Genomic DNA, 20,471 nt, shown 5'->3' on the forward strand with positions numbered 1-20,471 from the left:
TGATATTAAATAAATATTGCCTGTTTATGATAAAGCAGTTGCAAAAATATATTTCTAAGATTAAAACTGACATTGCCTGCAATCTACCACTGACTGTCTGTAAGTATTGTTTTTGAAAACATGTACTGGTAGTATATTTTTATTCTGGAAAATAGCAAAACACTTCTATTTTCTCAAGTAACAGACGACTGTTTTTAAAATCTAAATATTTTAATCAGTTTATGCGATTACTTTTAAAAGCTGAATACATGTTCATGCAAAGACACAAGAAAATATAATCAAAGTAAATGTTACAAATGAAAATTATATAAGCCGCGTGCTATTGAGCGATACCGTAACCAGACATCGTCGAGATATGTCACATGATATCGTTGAGACATGACTTTAATACGTTGGAACGTAGTTCTCCCGGAGTGTTACTACCCCTCTTCAAAGCAATAAACAGACACCCGGAAGGTAAGAATTTTAGCTGTCAGTTTATTGTTTTGATCACTCGCAAGAGGAAAGGTGTAATACAGTCGTTTATAGGGTGTGGGTTCAGGTATTTATTTAAGTACATGTACATGTCTGTATAGCTCTGTTATAAGTGATGACAGATATGTATGTGCTGTATAACATTAATACTAAGAAAAGGCAGTCATCTTATCAAGGCCGTGGGTTCTTGCTTGGGATAAGTACCAGTGGCACAGATAATATTTGAGCCGCGCCATGAGAAAACCAACATAGTGCAATTGCGACCAGCATGCTAACGCTTTGTCTAATTCCAATAGGCTATGAAAGCGAAGAGCATAGATCCTTACGAGACTGCGCAGATGCGCAGGCTGGTTTGGATCCATGCTGGTCGCAAAGACACTATGTTGGTTTTCTCATGGCATCGCTCATTTGACTTAAACATGTAATAAAAATGTATCCGAAATGACAGTTCTTTGTGGGACTTGCCTAAGAGCTGTATTGGAAAAAGTTAAATAGGGATAAGTCTGACAACAGCCCATCTAAAGATAATGTTGTCTAATCAGGGCCGAAGTTGTGAGCAAAACACAATCGAAATGTGTCATTTGTAGAGCTAAAGTAGAAGCAGGTCGCTGTATAAAAATTCCACCTGAAACTCGGCTGGACCTTTTAGTTCGTTTTCGCGTCTAGCCGTATTTGTATATGCCATCTGCATGGAAAGCGACTTGACACATGACTTTCGTGGCATCACACTGAATGTGACACCGTCACTGATAAGACCTGCCAAGAAGCTACTGTTCTTGACCTATGCATCACAGGCATATCAATGCCAAGCTTTATTTCTGTTGGATAGACTATAGTCAGGATCAGATAAAATGCTGTGCACATATTGCCTCTTTTTGTGGTGTTTAGGCCTAGTCCGCCACAAAGAACAATCTTCAATTCAGTTTTCACAGATGGAAGAACATGAGGTAATGACTGCGTGTGACCTTTAGTTTGTGTCTAAAAGAAATAAATATAAACGCACAGAAGAAGATGAAAAATAAAGAAATGAAAAATATATAAAAAATAATAAAAAAATAATTTAAAAAATCAAAATGGAAAACAAATAACATCCTCATCGCTAGTGGCGTGCGCGTCGCGAGGAGGGCGAGGTGTGTTACAGCAGCACACATCTGCCAATCTACTGCAATAAACAACCAGGATAAGCCGATGAAAATTTAACCCACCGAGTAATAATGAGTTCACGGTATTTGCTTCTCTCACTACTATACATGTATATCTTGCCTAAGTTTACCTTTTCAAACATTTGTGTAGTTATACATATTTTATTTTCATTTGAGTCTCATCAATTTACATGGGTCAATTTACATAAACATATAAAATACCGCACATAAAATATAATGTAAATGGCCACTCTAGTAAGAGTTACAAGAGACATTATACAAATACTACACCATTTGATATATCATACATCACGTTTTTATATTCCACTTGCAATTAAGTATATATACATTATAAGAATTAGGAAGTGTTCGCTAATCGTGCACTGAAGTGCATAAAAGAGCCTTAAAAGATAATTAATAAATTTTGACGAAGAGTTGAAAGCTGCACTATATATGCTCCAGTAAAAAGAAATTAAAAACATGTACCACCTCTAATCAGATTAGAGACAGACAGATTAGCAAACACTTCCTAAAATGATATATAAAAAACAGCAATGCTAAAAAGAGTAATTATAACAATATTTAAAAAAATACTTTTCAAGCATTAAAATATTGTATGTCAGTGATTCCGAACCTACCAAGCAACATCTTGTGTACACTGTATAATTCTGTTGTTAAGATGTCAAATAACTAGTATCATAAGCAAATTAATATTGTCACTATTTCCGCGTTAACAGTAAAAGGGAACTATACTATAACAATCTCACAAATCTTAAAAAAGTATGATGATGCAAATAAGACAAAAGGTGATGACCAGATACACATGTGTACATGTATGTTGCTTAGTTGTTTGGAGTCAAAAATCATATGACTTACATGTTTTTACTGTACAACAGGTTTTTTCTTATTTTTAAAATATTACAGCAGGTTTTGGCTACAACTCTAACTATATCAGGATGGGTGAACATAAATTTTAATTTATCATCATCAGACAATTCACTGAAGTTACTCATTATGGATCTAATTTTCTCTAACAGGCAATGTCTTTTGTCATTATACACCGGACAGTGCAATAAAACATGACTTTCTGATTCCACCACATACAAAATGGACAGGTTCTATTCATTTCTGGTATGTTTTCATACCACCCGGTCTCTAGCCGTATTGGTGCAACACCACACCTAAATCTGGCCATAGCAGACCTATGCGGAAATGACATATGAATCTTACAGTAGTTTTCACATTCATATTCGCTTTTAAATAGATTGTATGTTCTCAATTTATTAAGGCCAGAACCATTTACACTATGTATTCTTTCTAAATCAGACCTCCATTGAGCAATGTGATCATATTATAGTTTCAGACATATCAGTCAGTAATTGCCGTCGTGAGAAAGGCAATTGTAAGTAAGAATTTAGCCCAAGTGATTGTAGCTTACTGGTCACAATGTAAACCCAGTTTTTACACCTACTATTGCATTTGTGCCATGTCCAGTCAAATATTTTCTTATTTACTCTCGACCTATCATAATTCAGGCAACGGCTCCAATGATAACAGACAGATTTCAATTGTTCAAACATAATTGGCTCCCAGCCCATTTTACCTTGTACAGCAGCATTGGGAGTATACCTCCCAGTACCAAGAAAAACCTGCATTGCTCTATGGTGCACTGCATTAATACCGTAACTGATAACTGGAACAACACAGGAATAATACAATTTAGTGTATACATTGTAAGGTAAACCACCACTATTTTTGAATTTTGCAATAAGACGACCAAGAGCACGGCCAGCGCTCTGAGCTACATTTTTTGCAGTTACATTAAAGTCAAGGTGTTCAGACAACAAGAGTGTAGTATTTGAGTTACAAACAGATGTAAAAATATGTGACAATCAAATTATTAAAAATGAATATAAAAAGTATTGGTTACTTTACATTTGGGAACACCCTGTACTTATATATTGTTTGTTTAAAAGTACTGTTCCACACCTTGCATCGACGCAATAGTCACAGAAAATGTGTATTATTAATATCTACATATGCTGGCCAAATATGGTTTTGATGCACGAGGGGGAACAATGTTGTATAAAACAAAATAGCTTTTAAATGTATAATGACAGGGTATGTCATTCTATTTTGAGCAAAAATCACCGTTTTATGAAACAAATATTGAAAATTTGACTGTAAGAAAGAATCTCAAATATGTATTTTGATGGTATATTTAATTAAATACTTATTTCTCAAAGGTTTATTTTTCACTCTTGGAGTAGGCAAATTCATATAGAAAGTGTCCGAAGTCCTTTCTTAGTTCAAATTGTTCAACTACTAGTGAGCACAAGGCAATATTTAGCTATAAACACATGTTTCTTTCTTCAGAGATACCTGTACAGCTTCGTATGAAAGCGCCCTGGTGCCAGCGGGGAGATTTAAGTTTGTCTTACGTACGACTTACTAACTCATACGGATGGCTTACAATCTCCTACATACAACTTACTATCTCCTACGTAGGACTTACTATCTCGTACGTAGGACTCACTATCTCCTACGTAGGACTTAGTATCTCATACGTAGGACTTACTATCTCCCACGTAGGACTTAGTATCTCGTATATAGGACTTATTATCTCATACGTAGGACTTACTATATCATACGTAGGACTTAGTATCTCGTAGGTATGACTTACTATCTCCTACGTAGGACATTCTATCTCGTACGTAGGACTTAGTATCTCGTACGTAGGACTTACTATCTCCTACGTAGGAATTAGTATCTCGTACGTATGATTTACTATCGCCTATGTATGACTCAGTATCTCGTACTTAGGACTTATTATCTGCTACGTAGGACTTAGTATATTGTACGTATGACTTACTATCTCTTATGTAGGACTTAGTATCTCGTATGTAGGACTTACAATCTCCTACGTAGGACTTGGTATCTCGTACGTATGACTTATGATCTCCTACATAGGACTTCGTATCCATGCGCGGTTCCAGCAAATTTTCTCAGGGGGGTCCGACCGAACTCTACTATGACAAACACGTGTTTTTACACACTAAATAAACAGGTTTGTCAATACGCTTTTGTTGAACAGGCTGAAATAGAAAAGTAGCCGACCAGCTAAGGGGTTCAGGGGCATGTCCCCGCGGATAATCTTGAAATTCAGTGCTTTATTTCCTGCTTTCTGAGGCATTTTAGGAGCATTTAAGAACACCTTTTCCACTGCAATTTTATATACAATATACCTCTTATTTTCACATTTTTATGAGCTCACCTGTTAAATGTGGGAAAAATAATAAAATTAAGTTTTCTTAAAGGTGAAATAATTAAAATAAATATGAATTACGTCGGGGTCGTATGTAGCAGCAGCCACATACACTTTGAATGCGGTCCTAATGTTGCCTTTTCGAAAAACCATTTTCTTTCCTTCTTATCTTCTTTCCTGTTTTAGGATTTTCTCCCTCCCCCACCCCCCCCCCGCCTCTGGCTCCGCGCATGCTATCTCCTACGCACGACTTACTATCTTCTACGTACGACTTACTGTCTCCTACGTACGACTTAGTATCTCGTACGCAAGACTTAGTATCTCGTAAGTATAACTTGTATCTCCTAAGTACGACTTACTATATCCTACGTAGGACTTAGTATCTCATACCTGCGACTCACTATCTCATACGTAGGACTTAGTATTTCGTACGTAGGACTTACCATCTACTAAATACGACTTACTATCTCCTACGTAGGAATTAGTAACTTATTTTGCTGCGCTGCAACGTTCTGTGGGCCTACTTGCGTTGCCGGTACAAGTGTCAATTGTTGCTGACTGACTTATTATGCCCCCCTTCGAAGAAGGAGGGGTATATTGTTTTGCAGATGTCGGTCGGTCGGTATGTCGGTTGGTCGGAATGTAGACCAATCCGTTTCCGGATGATAACTCAAGAACGCTTGGGCCTAGGATCATGAAAGTTGATAGAGAGGTTGGTCATCACAAGCAGATGACCCCTATTGATTTTGAGATCTGTATTTCAAAGGTCAAGGTCACAGTGACCCTGATTAGTAAAACGGTTTCCGGATGATAACTCAAGAACCCTTGGGCCTAGGATCATGGAAGTTGATAGAGAGGTTGATCATCACCAGCAGATGACCCCTATTGATTTTGAGGTAAGTATGTAAAAGGTCAAGGTCACAGTGACCCTGAACAGTTGAACGGTTTCCGGATGATAACTCAAGAGTGCTTAGGCCTAGGGTCATGAAAGTTGATAGGGAGGTTGGTCATGACCAGCAGATGACTCCTATTGATTTTGAGGTCAGTATCTCAAAGGTCAATGTCACAGTGACCAGGAACAGTAAAATGGTTTCTGGGCAATAACTCAAGAATCCTTGGGCCTAGTGTCAGGAAAATTGATAATGAGGTTGGTCATGACCAGCAGATGACCCCTGTTGATTTTGAGGTCATTAGTTCGATCGTCAAGGTCACATTGGCCAGGAACAGTTAAACGGTTTCTGATCTTCTAGTCAAAAACCACAGGGCCTAGGGCTTTGATATTTGGTATGTAGCAAAATTTAGTGGTCCTCTACCAAGATTTTTCAGATTATTTCCCTGAGGTCAAATATGGCCCTACCCCGGGTGTCACATGGTTTATATAGACTTATATAGGAAAACACTTTGAAAAGCGTCTTGTCCAAAACCACAGGTCCAAGGGCTTTGATATTTGGTATATTACTTCATCTAGTGGTCCTCTACTAAGATTGTCCAAATTATTCCCCTAGGGTCAAATATGGCCCCGCCCTGGGGGTCACACGGTTTACATAGACTTATATAGGGAAAAACTTTGAAAATCTTCTTGTCCAAACCACAAAGACTAGGGCTTTGATATTTGTAATGTAGCATCATCTAGTGGTTCTCTACCAAGTTTGTTCAAATTATCCCTCTAGGGTCAAATATGGCCTCACCCGGGGGTCATATGGTTAATATAGGGAAAAACTTAGAATCTTCATATCCGTAACCTATATCATTCAAATTTGGACCACATGTATTGTTTTGAGTGGCAAGATGAACCTTGACATTTGTTGACCTTGATCTTGACCTAGTGACCTACTTTCACATTTCTGTAGCTACAGCCTTCAAATTTAGACCACATGCATAGGTTTGTGTACCGAAACAAACTTTGACCTTGTTATTGACCTAGTGACCTACTTTCACATTTTTGAAGGTACAGGCTTCAAATTTGGACCACATGCATAGTTTTGTGTTCCGAAATGAAATTTGACCTTGATTTTGACCTAGTGATCTACTTTCACAATTCTCAAGCTACAGCCTTCAAATTTGGACCCCATGCATAGTTTTATGTACCGAAATGAACTTTGACCGTGAAATTGATCTAGTGACCTACTTTCACATTCCTAAAGCCACAGCTTTCAAATTTGGACCACATGCACAGTGTTTTGTACTGAATGAAATTTGACCTTGATTTTGACCTTGTGCTAGTCTTGAAATTTGAAACGTTCAAAAATGGCTCAGTGATGGGTGCCAAGATCACTCTGTGATCTCTTGTTAGGTTAATAGGTTAAAGGTCAAGGTCAGATTGAACCAGAACGGTAGAACTTTTGTTTACAGTGAGCATACAATTTCTGTTCCTTGTGCAATTACTGCATCAAAGGGGGCATTTCGTGTTCGACGAGCTCTTGTTTAATTTTGTAATGATAAACGGACTTTATTGCAATATTTAAGATATTTACTCTATAAACATGATAATAATCGTATGTGATCTCAGCTGCATTGACAGACTGGTCGTTATTCACGTAGAAAGTTACTACCCAGACATTGATTTGGTAGATTTAGAAGACACTGAAATCCTAGGAATAGGAGCTTTATGTGGTCTCCCACTGCATAACAGTGCTTCATATACTTTAGTTATTATTTTATCAAAATCCGAGAACGTAGTCAGACAGAAAGGGGGGTGGGGGTGGATCCGTCGGATCTGGGCGAGTAAAAGGGGTGAACTCATCGTTCAAAGTGGTTAGACATATTACCCATACAATTGAGTTCACCTTTTCCTCTAAATTGTAATTGCTCAGTTGATTAATGTCCTGACCAATTAAAGTTATAACTCTTACGGCAAAGCAATTCTCACCCTTTTAGAAAACTCTCACCTTTATTTAATAAAAAATAATGTAATTATTTAAAACTGAATAAGAGAAATGACAAGTATTTTTTAATTCAATAATTATGATCTTTTTATCTAAGTAACAAAATAAAACCAGAAAAAAATGATCATCGCTGGATTTTATTAGAAATTAAAGAAGCGTTCAGTTGCATTTTTAATAAAAAAAGAAATATGCATTCAGGCCAGAAGCAATATATGGGCACGATGGATGAACAGAAGTTTGGCTGGATACCTTTCTAATGAGACACTATGAAATGTGTTATGTAAACTAAGTTATAAGAAAACTTTATTAATTGCAGAAAATTCTGATTATAGTAAAACTATAAGAACTGTGATTTGGGAATATACAGTTCCCGGTGTGTGGCCTAAATACATTTTCTTTTATTTATATAAAATCCAGTAATAAAGATATATCATTGTTCAAAATACACATGATTTATTATTTATAAAAAGTGCCTGAATGCATTTTATTTTATTTTTAATAAAATCCAGCATTAATGAGATATTATTGTAATAAAACTTGATTTATTAAAAAGATAAAAATACTGTTGTATCTTATCACTTTGTTTGTTTAGCCCTAATTTAATCAGGCTTTCTAAACTCGTTATAAAGGTGAGAACTGGTGAGAAATGTCACATGTGTACTGCACAGTAGCTATACAGTAGCTTATGGTGAACAGAAGCTAGTCTATCAATGGTCCAGTCTTGTATATAGGCCCTTACCGCCAATACGCAGACCGTATCATCCCCATAGGCCACATACCTGGCATACCAGAATCAGTGTCTTTAAAGTGAAAGTTTTATCGCAATTTCTTAGACAAATATGAAGTAAAATTATCTTTCTCGTTTAATGTACATGTAGCTTCAAAACATTTTATTTCTAAAGTAAGTAATATGTTCGTGTTATTTGCATTTATTTAAACAGATTTCAAAATTTAAAATACTTACAGGAGTACCCCGGGTCTGATATTTTAATGGAAAATTATTGTGCATTTATTATTCTCACGGATAGTATTGAAATACAGATAAACGCCTTTGAATTTTACATATAGATATATAGGTTACGGGATTCGTTTCCATTGTAACATTAATTTGATTCAAGAAATCACTATTTCTACTGAAATTATGACAATTTTAGATCAGAGTTTTAGTATATAAGTACCAAATTATAAATGGAAACGGAAAAATAGGTATTACAAATTACAAAAAAAAAAAAAAACGGTTGTATATCTTACCCGTATGGATATTGATTATGTATTATTATTCTATATATATTTTATATATTCAATCGTGAACGTTTATTTGCATCACGTGACCGTACAATATATTACCGTATTGGACGCACGTGCGTACAAAAAAAACTGTATTTTTTTCCATATTTCGACGGTTCAACAGTCCCATGTTAAACATACGGTAGTTAAATACTACATATTAAGGTAGCAGGGTACACTTTGAATTTTGGCCCCCGTCAATATTTGTAATAAATAGAACTTCGTGATTTTGGATGTCTGTAAATTAAGGTGAGAGATAACGATTATTAATTCTTTAGAAAATTTATAGAGCCGATACATTTAAAATTCTGATGTCAGTTGGAAAACTAACTGCTGGTAGCTTTGCATGATCAATGAGACACCTTTTTTGCGGAAAAATTCAAATCACGGAAGGGTACTGTGCTTGTTGATTGATACTCAGGAACATTTTCGCTATTTTGTGAATGGCTTGATGGGCCCCCATTCCGTTTATATCCTGACGTTCAGTTAGGACTATTAAATTGAGAAATGCAATAAAATTGGGCATTGTTCTTGCAGCGGGATCATTGCACCCATTGTACCCAGCTGGGAAAACCACATTGGACTCGCCTAGCGGCTTGTCCAATATGGTTTTCTCAGCTGGGTAACTCGTCCAAATATATCTTCGTATTGTACAGAGCAATGTTAAATAACCTAACAATATTGCAATATGTTTTGAAATATTACTTTTACAAAAGGTGAACAGACTAGTATCATTTGCTACATTTTCATTATTTCCAATATCTACATAATTCTAAAATGGCGGACATATATACTAACGTCATTTCATTTATATGAGTCCCTTCCCGAAAATTGACTGCTCCTAATCCAAAATGGCAGCTTTTATATAGACAAAGAAGGTAAAAAGTGGTATAGAAAGGCCACTCTATATATCTTGTTCACGCTTCCCGCACACAGTGTAACTGACATCAGGTTCTTTACCATATTGTAATTGGACACGCAGATAATGTGTAGTCTGCCATCAAAAATACATATTACTTTTGTCATTGAAAAATAAAAACCGGCGATGTTACAAAAGGATCGGTAATTTAATCGGAACACTAGGCGAGTGTCTATATTGAAATTTAAGTGTTGAATTTGATACCTGGTACACACGATAGGGGTATTGTTGAAGGGTGCGTTGACCTACCCTCCATAATTCTCATTGTCCAGGATACGCAAATCTTGACCTACCTTCTATTGTTCTCATCGAAATATTATCTCCGTGTCGTCTGCTCAGATTCCAGATCGATGAAGCTACTCCGCGAAAGTCTTGCCCGAGTGAGCCTGAAATTCCTTCCGAACCCGATTGCGTCATTTAAATAGAAAAAGGATTACCTAGATCTAAAGACCGGGTCCTTAACTACTCAAAGAGGGATGCACGAATCGTATGCTTGTTCAGATGATTTTCACTGAGTTATTTTCCCTTTGATTATTCCAAAAAAAATATGCTATAGTACCATTTCTTGTCAGGAGTATTCTTCAGAAACCACTGGCTGGAATTCCCCCAAAACGTCATAGGAAGCTTCACTCCTAGAGAATATTATCTTCATGTTCCGGTCGCTTGATTTTTCGCTGAACTACTGCTCTTTGATTATTCAACATTAGTAAACAATAGCGCCTCCCTTGTCCGGAGTATTTCTCAGCAACCACTGGCTGAAATTTAGCGAAGGATGCTTCACTCTCAAGAGAATATGCCCATATTCTCTTCACGTTCCAGTCGGGTGATTTTTTTTAATAATTTAATGTCTTTTGATTATTCAGCATTAGTAAACTATAGTGTCATCCTTGTCCAGAGTATTCCCCCAGCAAACCTTCGCTGAAATTCAGCGAAGCTTTGCTCCTAAGAGGAGATGTGCATATCTTGTGTACGGTTTTCTTATCAATTAGCTGCTGGAGTCTGAAAAAAATACTTCTTTTGAAGCTTCAGTTCTAACACTCTATATGTGCCCAGTCAATAAATTCACATTTTTGCTTCTAAAATGCAATACTCATACTTCGGGAGCATCCATCGGTTTTGCCGATATTTTCTTGTTAAAACTTGACAGAGTCAAGAGGCGAATGTTATAATTGATACATACGAATTGATAACATTTATGACTTTGTAACCATTTTTGAAAGCCTTTGACATTAATGTACATTACACAGTTTTGAACCAGTTTTGATTTGTTTTTAACTTTCTTTCCAGACATGTTATTAACGCAGACCGTGGTGTCCTTTTGGTTACACTTATATACGCTGGAATAAGAACTGTTGAGACTAATCTTGGGACCAGTTATTGAACTTTGAATGCTATCTAGCATTTATGTAGGCACATGAAAATTTAGAAAGAACAAGTGTAGTTTTTCTACAAATTGTTCAACTCAGAAACTCGGAAATGTCGTCTCCACGTAAAATCCAAAGTGATCAATACAGGAACTGGGTCAGAGGAGCTCTCGGTCTGTTCTATCTGCAGCAGGGTTTACAAGACTTTACAAATAATGTTTCGCAAAATCACCAGGCAATGATTTTACAAGCGTTGAGTCAACAGACTGGTAATCCACATATTCACTGCAATCAGTGCTCCATAAGGACGATATTACCAGTTCATACAAGCGGGAAAAAATGTATTCAAAAGAATATAGCAAAATGCAACTGTAGAAAGAAAAGCAACAAATATTGCCAGGTCTGTAGCTATATATACGACGAGATAATACGTCAACACCGTTACAATGATCCTTACTGGGACGTGGATTCCTGCCAATGGTGTAGCGACCATTGGCAAATCGCCAAGTGCTTCTTGACAACATCAAGTATGGGGACAAACAATTCTGCTCAGGATACAGACGCCGCCGGCTTACTTAGTATAATCATAAATAATCGTTTCTTTCAAACGGAAATACACTGCCAAATCAATGCACCGTACGATGACTTTTGTCTGGTATGAACATATTCTGTTCTTTTCATATGTACATTTAAACAGTTAGTTTTTGATGTAAAATGATAGTGCAGGTCCTTTTTATTTGAAATAGATAACTACAAATACAGTTAATGTTGTCCCTACCATCCTTCCATGCAACTTCGAAGAAGAAGGGGTATATTATTTTCTTTACTGTTTATCTGCCGGTCGGTAGACCCTTTGGTCTCAGGTCAATAACTAAAAAAAAAGGTCAAACCTCATAGAATTACTGCCTGTTGTTTTGGGTGTCAGCAAATCAATGTTCAAGGTCACAGTGGCTTTGAGACTGAAAACAACTTCCACTCAACATTCCATAAACTTCAGAGGATGGCCTGTAATTAGCAGATTGTCCCTATTATGTTGTGTGTGGGGGGGGGGGGGGGGGGGGCGTCAATCTTCAATGGTCAATGTCATTGTGAACTTAAGACTGAAAATTGGACAGGTCATTATGGGGGCATAAATGTGTACCAAACATTTCTTGAATGACAGACCTGCTGGATCTTTCAGTACCAATGAGATTTTATCTGTATGACTTTGAACGTCTCTGTATTTTATCCAGGCGAGGACAACACGGAATGAAATCCTACATAATTCCACACTACAGCTCAAAGATGCCGAGGTGTCAAAATACCTCACCACTATGATCGCTGTTTTAGAAGATAAAAAGACACTTTTAAATGACGTTACAGCGAAAAAGGCGGTTGAAAGTTTGAAACAGGTAAGTCTCATCTTTCTACAAAAACTGATGCGCATTTGTCAGACATCTTGTGAAATTTATACATGATTATTACATTGCACATACTTTGTTTTGTTTTGTTATTTAGTAAAATCCTTTTTCAGATTAGCAACGACAAATTGGTAATAACGACTGAACTTGAGAGCAAAGCAATTGAAATCGCCCTGAAAGCCATCGACGAGAAAACAGAAGAAGCTGTAGAGAAGATTCAGCAAACAAAGGATCAGATAATTGCTGATGTTAAGGCTTCAGTGGCTTCAAGAGAAGATATTGCTGCGCATAGTGTAGAGATAGAACACTTACAACGAGGTCATGGAGATCACGAGATCGTAAGTTTACTTTATGCTTCGAATCGATTAATATAAATATATTAAATAATACTTACTGTCGCATTATATCCAGTAGCAAATTTATCAATTCCAAGCGTTTTGTTATTGTGATCTGCCAATAATTTAAGTATTTTATGATCCACAAAATTTCTCCATGAAGGAAAGTCTAATATATAATAGTTATTTAACATTATATACAAGCAATTCAATTTTGTTCATTATGATTAATATCATTGCCCGCTTTTCACATGCAGATTGACTTTTTCATGACTAAAATATGTTTCTATTTCAGCGATTGCAAATTGTTGAAAAGAACATGTCTGAGATGAAAATTCAGGTAACGGCACTGGAGAATGAGGTTTCATCATTAAAAGATGTCAAAAACTTGCATCAAAGGAGACAACACTTCTTGCAGCAAAAGCAAGGTAAATGCACATTCAATAGAATTCTATGTATGAAAGACGACCAGTGCGCCATGCTAAATGCCAAATGCTAAACGACAAAGTGTTAGTGCGAAATACTACTTGCTAAATGCTTATTGTCAAATAATGACAATTTTAAAAATGGTCGAATGTTAAATAATGACTGTAAAATGCAAAGCAGTCAAGCTAATTACTTATTGCTAAGTACTCTTTTTTTAATAAAATGCTGAAGAATGCATCATAAAATAAGCATTTGCATTTGTTGCACAATTTTGTCACTATTAAAAAAAAGTTTTACTTAACATTTTAGAATAAACATTTTCAGTTCCAAGTTTCTATAACTGCTAGAACATGATATTGCTTCGAATCAGACTGTTAGAACATTACATATTTTCACATGATTAAAAGTATCAGTTGTTAGTTTAAAGATACAGATCATTGACTCATTAATCTAAAATTTGAAAATTGATGTTTATATTTTAGCAATTTTACATTATGCAATTGGAATTTAGCATAAATATGTCACATATAGCATTTGGTATTAAGCATTCGGCATTTAGCATTAGGTAATTGACATTTAGTATTAAATACTAGTATCTTGTCATTTAGCAGTTAGCATGGTGCACCGGATTACCATAAATTTTGTATGAAGCATTTAGCATTATATATATGCTATTTAGAATTACGTTATTGGCATTTAGCATTTACTTATTGATATTTAGCATTTGGCAATTAGCATGGCGCATGGGCCTTCCATTAAATGCGCAGGGACAATACCTTGATCACCGTAAGCCCATGTGATATGAAAATAAGCATTTCGGATGATGTTAGATGATCGAAATATTTTGGCCTCCGTCTGTTTTCGCCACTCAGTCATCAGACATAGTCATAGAGCAAAGAAAGTGGGGTTTACTACGTTTCTCGTCATCCATATATTGTACCATTTTCGGTATTTTTCTAGAAGCAAATTGAATCTAAAGTGAGCATATTGATAGGGACCAGAGAGGTCGTACTAAGTTGCAATAAAATCTTTTATTCTAGCACTGATACGTCTAGGATTTTGTTCGAGTTGCTCAAATTGAGTAGGTATGGGTGGGTCCGGAGTTTGGGTACCCGGTGTTATTCATTAACACTGAGAATTCGCCATTACACGTAATCCTAAACTAACTTTCTGTTTGCTTCTTAACACAAGATCATGCTATATATATTTGTTGGTAAAAGATCATTTGGATTTCTTTTTTGTGTGTGTCTAGGTAAACTGTTTATGTCCATAAAAATACCTAAAAATGCAATTTATTGAAGTAACGGAGTTGGAGTGAAAACGAATGAGACTAAAATTTACTGACTCGTATTACATCATAACGCAACATATAGATATTTTCTTCGTAGAATATTAGAATATAACCTCTTGCAGAGGATGATACTGCTACTACAAGAAAGATTCTCAGTATTTGGAGACTACATTGGTTCAAATTATATTTCTTGTAAGAGTTATCGCTTTCAAAGAGTAAATACTTCATAAAATAACATGGCTGGTGTAAAATCATTAAGGTTTACATCGTTAAAAATTAAAAAAAAAGAAAAACAAAATTAAGGTTTACATCGTAATTTAAAGAAAAACAGTTATCAAATTGGACACCTTCACATTATAGAGATATTTTACTGGGACATTTGAAAATGCTACATTTCAAATTGCCTCCCTTTTATATAAATAAGTTTAAAAATTCTGTTGATTTCGTGCTTAAATTTTAAATGAATTGTTTTCCATCAAAATTTTTTTTGTTCTGAAAATCTGTATCCATTAGGTAGAAGCTTATCATTCAATGTTTTACACCGATCTTTAGAGAAGTTTATTTCCAACGGAAAGTTAACTCATTATATCATTTAGCCTCTGAAAAGTACTAAAATGGCATTTCAAGCATCTGCCGTTTTATACTGAACTCGTGTACACTGAAGATTAACTTTGGTATAGTTCGGTTCTGGAATGTCTACATTGTGCGGTTACATCCACTAAATGCAAACTAACGCCAAAAATTTATGAATAAAATGCAATTTTTGGTTTTTAGGGTGATTTATTTTATGCTCCCCGAAATGTGAAGCATATAGCAGCCGCTGTGTCCGTCCCACAATTCTTGTCCGGAGTATTTGTCAGAAGCCACTGGCTGGGATTCGGAGAAACTTTAAAGGAAGCTTCACTCCCAGCAGAAGATGCGCAAATTATTTTCTTGTTGTTTTTTTTCTGAGTTATTGCCCTTTGAATATGTACAGCTCCATCCTTGCCCAGAGTTTTTCTCAGCAGTCCTTGGCTCGAATTCAGCGAAAATTCATAGAAGCTTCACTCGCAAGAGGAAATGCGCATTTTATCCTCATGTTCCTGTCGAAAGATTTTTATGTTTCCCGAAGGGGGTAGGATGGTGGTGAGGGGGGTGGGGGGCATATAATCGCTGCCTTGTCCGTCCGTCCGTCAGTCCGAGCTTACATTTGCATACTTAGGTGGTTATAGGAACAATAGGTTACGGTAACTGTACTTTTTCTTTGATGTCATTCATTTCGTAAGCTATTATGTGGCTTTGATTCTTTTACACGGCTAAAAGAACAATAGAGAGAACAAATCAGTAGCCACATCTATACCCATATGTAGGAACGTCCGTCCGTCACACGTCTTGTCCGGAGGATAACTCAAAAAAGTATTGAAGGAACCTAGTTGTATCTTTATACAATGATATAGCTTATTGAGAGGAAGTGCAGTGACAATGAACTATAACTCTAGGTGGTCCTATTTTTGAATTATCTCCCTTTTTTGAAAACCTTGTCTAGGGCATAACTCAAATACTATGTAAAGTATTGATTTCATACTTAACATATAGATTGTGGTCCGTGAGAGGGAGTGCAGTGACAAGGAACTATAACTCTTGATGGTCCCATTTTAGAATCACCTCACCTTTCGGGGTATAACTTGAATACTATGTAAGGTATTGACTGCATACTTTACATATTGATAGAGGTCAGTGAAATGGAGTGCATTGACAAGCAACCATAACTCTATATGGTCCTTTTTTGAATTATCTCCTCTTTGTTTAAAAACCTTATCCAGGGTATAACTCGAAGACTATGTAAGGTATTGACTTGATACTTTACATAGTTACAGAGGTCAGTGAGACAAAGTGCAATGACAATGAACTATAAGTATAGACGGTTCCATTTTTAAATTATTTCCTTCTTTTTTGAAAACCTTATCCGGTACATTACTCGAATACTATGTAAGGTATTAACTTGATACTTTACATATTCATAGAGATCAGTGATGGGGATGCAGTGTTAAAGAACAACAACTCTTGTTGACCACATTTCTCCTTAACACAATCTCCGTGACTGAAAAGCTCCTTATGCTACAGTTATGTCGGGAAGCCGATCGCTTTGTTCACTGAATTATTGCTATTTGATTATTCAACATCTGTAAACTATTGAGTGCCATCCTTGTTCGAAGTATTTATCAGCAACCACTGGCTTGAATTCAATAAAAACTTATAGGAAGCTTCTTCCCAAGAGGAGATACGCATGTTATCTTCATGTTCCGGTCGGATGGGGTTTTTTCACTGAGTTATTGCCCTTTGATTATTCAACATAATTTAACTACTGCGCAATCCTAGTCAAGAGTATTTCTCAGCAATCACTAACTGGAATTCAGGGAATATTCTTAGGAAGTTCACTCTCGAAATGAGATACGCATTGATCAAATATGCCACATTTATTTATGTTTACACTTGTGCATCTTCATTTCTTCAGCAATCCTAATTATATTTACACAGAAAGAGTACTATAATATACCAATCAGATTTCTTTCACGCTTGTTAGCTCACCTTAGCACGAAGTGCTCAAGGGTGAGCTATTGTGGTCAGTGATTGTCCGGCGTCCGTCGTCTTCTGTCGTGCGTTGTCCCTTAACATTTCCTTAAAACAAAATTTCCTCCTAAACCACCAGGCCAATTTTGATGAAGCTTCACAGGGATGTTCCTTGGTTGGTCTTCTTAAAATAATATTCAAAAAATTGAATTCCGTACAGAAGTCTGGTTGCCATGGCAACCGAAAGGAAAAACTTAAAAAATCTTCTTGTCCAAAACCACAGGGCCTAGGGCTTTGATATTTAGTATGTAGCATCATCTAGTAGTCTTCTACCAAGACTGTTCAAATTATTCCTCTGGGGTCAAATATGGTCCCGCCCAGGGGGTCACATGGTTTATATGAACTTATATAGAAAAACATTGAAAATCTTCTTGTCCAAAACCACAGGGCCTAAGGCTTTAATATTTAGTTTGTAGCATCATCTAGTGGTCCCCTCAAGTTTAAATATGGCCGACCCCGGGGGTCACATGCTTTATATAGACTTATAATAGGGAAAATCTTTGAAAATCTTCTTGTCCAAAACCACAGGGTCTAGGGCTTTGATATTTGGTATGTAGCATCATGTAATGATCCTCTACCCAGTATATTCAAATTATCCCCCTGAAGTCAAATATGACCTCGCCCCGGGGATCACATGGTTTTTATAGAATTATATTGGGAAACATTTTGAAAATCTTTTTGTCCAAAAGCTTTGATATTTGCTATGTAGCATCATCTAGTAGTCCCCTACCAAGATTGTTCAAATTATCCCACTAGGGTCAAATATGGCCCCGCCCCGGGGTCACATGGTTTATATAGACTTACATAGGGAAAACCTTTGAAAATCTTCTTGTCAAAAACCACAGGGTCTAGGGCTTTGATATTTGGTATGTAGCATTATGTAATGGTCCTCTACCCAGTATATTCAAATTATCCCCCTAGGGTCAAATATGACCCCGTCCCGGGGATCACATGGATTATATAGACTTATATAGGGATTTTTTTTTTGAAAATCTTATTGTCCAAAAGCACATGGCCTAGGCCATTGATCTTTTGTATGTAGCATCATTTAGTGGTCCTCTACCAAGAATATTTAAATTATCCCCCTAGGGTCAAATATGGACCCGCCCTGGTGGTCACATGGTTTATAAAGACTTATATAGGGAAAATCGTCCTGTACAAAACTACATGGCCTAGAGCTTTGATGTTTAATATGTAGCATTATATAGTAGTCCTTTACCAAGACTGTTCAAATTATCTCCCTGGGGTCAAACATGGCCCCATCCTAGGGGTCACTTTGTTTATGTAGACTTCTAATAGAAAACATTGAAAATCTTCTTGCACACAGCCATATAGCCTGGGGCTTTTATATTTGGTATGTAGAATCGTATAGAAGTCCTTTACCAAGAGTGTTCAAATTATTCTCCTGGGGTTAAAACTGGCCCCACCGATTGTCTTAATCATGACCTACTTTCTTGTTTTTGAAGGTAGAATATAGAAATTTGGACCACGTGTATAACTTTTGATACAGATTTCTATACTCATCTTTATTATTTTTAACCCTGACCTACTTATCTATTTTCTTGTTTTGAAGCCACGGCAAAGAGATTTAGACCATGTGAATAATTTTTGATACAGATTTCAATACTCATCTTGATTAGTCTTAATCCTGACCTACTGACCTACTTTCTTGTTTTTGAAGTTACAGCAAAGTAATTTGGACCACGTGTATAATTTTTTATACAAAGTTCAATACACATCTTGAGTAGTCTTAATTGTGAACTACTGACCTACTTTCTTGTTTTTGAAGGTACAGCATAGAAATTTGGACCACAGATACAATTTTTGATACGGATTTCAATACTCACCTTTAATATTCTTACCCCTGACATACTGACCTACTTGCTTGTTTTTTAAGCTACAGTAAAGAGATTTGGATCACCTGTATAATTTTTCATACAGTTTTCAGTAGTTATCTTGAATTATCTTTACCGCGACCTGTTCACCTACTTTCTTGTTTTTGAAGCTTTAGCAAAGACATTTGAGCCACCTGTATAATTTTTAATACTTACCTCAAATAGTTTGGTTAGAATTACACCAAACTTGGTCAATAGCATCCTGGCATGGATATTTATCAAGTTTTTTTTTCAACTGGTTTACACATTTATCTAATACAAACTTTTAGCTGTTCATGCAAGCAACTGAACTCAGGTGAGCGATGTAGGGCCATCATGGCCCTCTTGTTTATGGTCCAGATCAAATGAGAAGGTTGAGAGTTGTTTGCCCTTGAAAAATATCATATTTCGCTGTTTATACTCTAGCACATTCCTTTCTTAACCAGTCTGTTCCATATATAGACAGAAGGTGTATACTTGTAAAATCAATGCAAAGTCAGAATACTTGAGAAGCCCGACTGATTGCTGAGTTATGTGCTCTTGATTTAGTAATAAATTCCATGTAACATTTATATGCAGTTTAACTCTCTTATATCTACACACATATATACCAAACAGGTTTAGCTATAGTTGCAAACAATATCCTATTTACTTTTATGGATTCTCCTTTCAATTGTCCCAAAGAAATAACTTGTATCACACTGTATTGTTTAACATTTATGTATGTCATTCTGTCAACAAAAGTCATTGTGCTATGCCGAAATATTGCATACCTTTTCATCCTGTTATTTAAATGAATCGGCACGGGGTTACATACGCTATAAAAAGCAATCTCTAGTGCTAATTGGAATAATCCATAACTGTGCGCAAAGTTACAAAATACTGTCATTGTTTTTCTGCCTGCTGCAATTTAAGTTCTTAAATATCAAAGGGATTTGTTCATAGATTGTTTTACGCTCTTCAAACGTGGCCTTCTTTACAGTATTAATTTGTTATTCTATACTCATAAAATACAATTACAAGATAAAAAAAAACTTAAAAGCGTTGAAAAGTTTTAATACAAAGATTCAATAGGAAGGCCAGCATTAATTCTCCCCCATTGAGTTTATGCACCGCATTGAATGTACACTATTAAACCTATGTAAAACATTACCCCAAACATTGTACACTCAATATTTGCGTTCATTAAATAGAGGCGA

General features: G+C 36.1%; 1 protein-coding gene across 1 annotated transcript in view; it reads left to right on the top strand.

The window, feature by feature from the left end:
* LOC123549520 (uncharacterized) overlaps positions 1 to 20,471 on the top strand; it is a 42,854-nt gene that overhangs the window by 10,592 nt on the left and 11,791 nt on the right. Inside the window, exons 2-5 of the mRNA XM_053545270.1 lie at positions 11,260 to 11,991; positions 12,569 to 12,727; positions 12,850 to 13,074; positions 13,367 to 13,499. Coding sequence (XP_053401245.1) covers positions 11,449 to 11,991; positions 12,569 to 12,727; positions 12,850 to 13,074; positions 13,367 to 13,499 — 1,060 coding nt within the window. The 5' untranslated portion in view covers positions 11,260 to 11,448. The remainder of the gene's footprint in view (positions 1 to 11,259; positions 11,992 to 12,568; positions 12,728 to 12,849; positions 13,075 to 13,366; positions 13,500 to 20,471) is intronic.

This window comes from Mercenaria mercenaria, chromosome 6, assembly GCF_021730395.1.
Source record: "Mercenaria mercenaria strain notata chromosome 6, MADL_Memer_1, whole genome shotgun sequence".
Taxonomy (NCBI): Eukaryota; Metazoa; Mollusca; class Bivalvia; order Venerida; family Veneridae; genus Mercenaria; species Mercenaria mercenaria.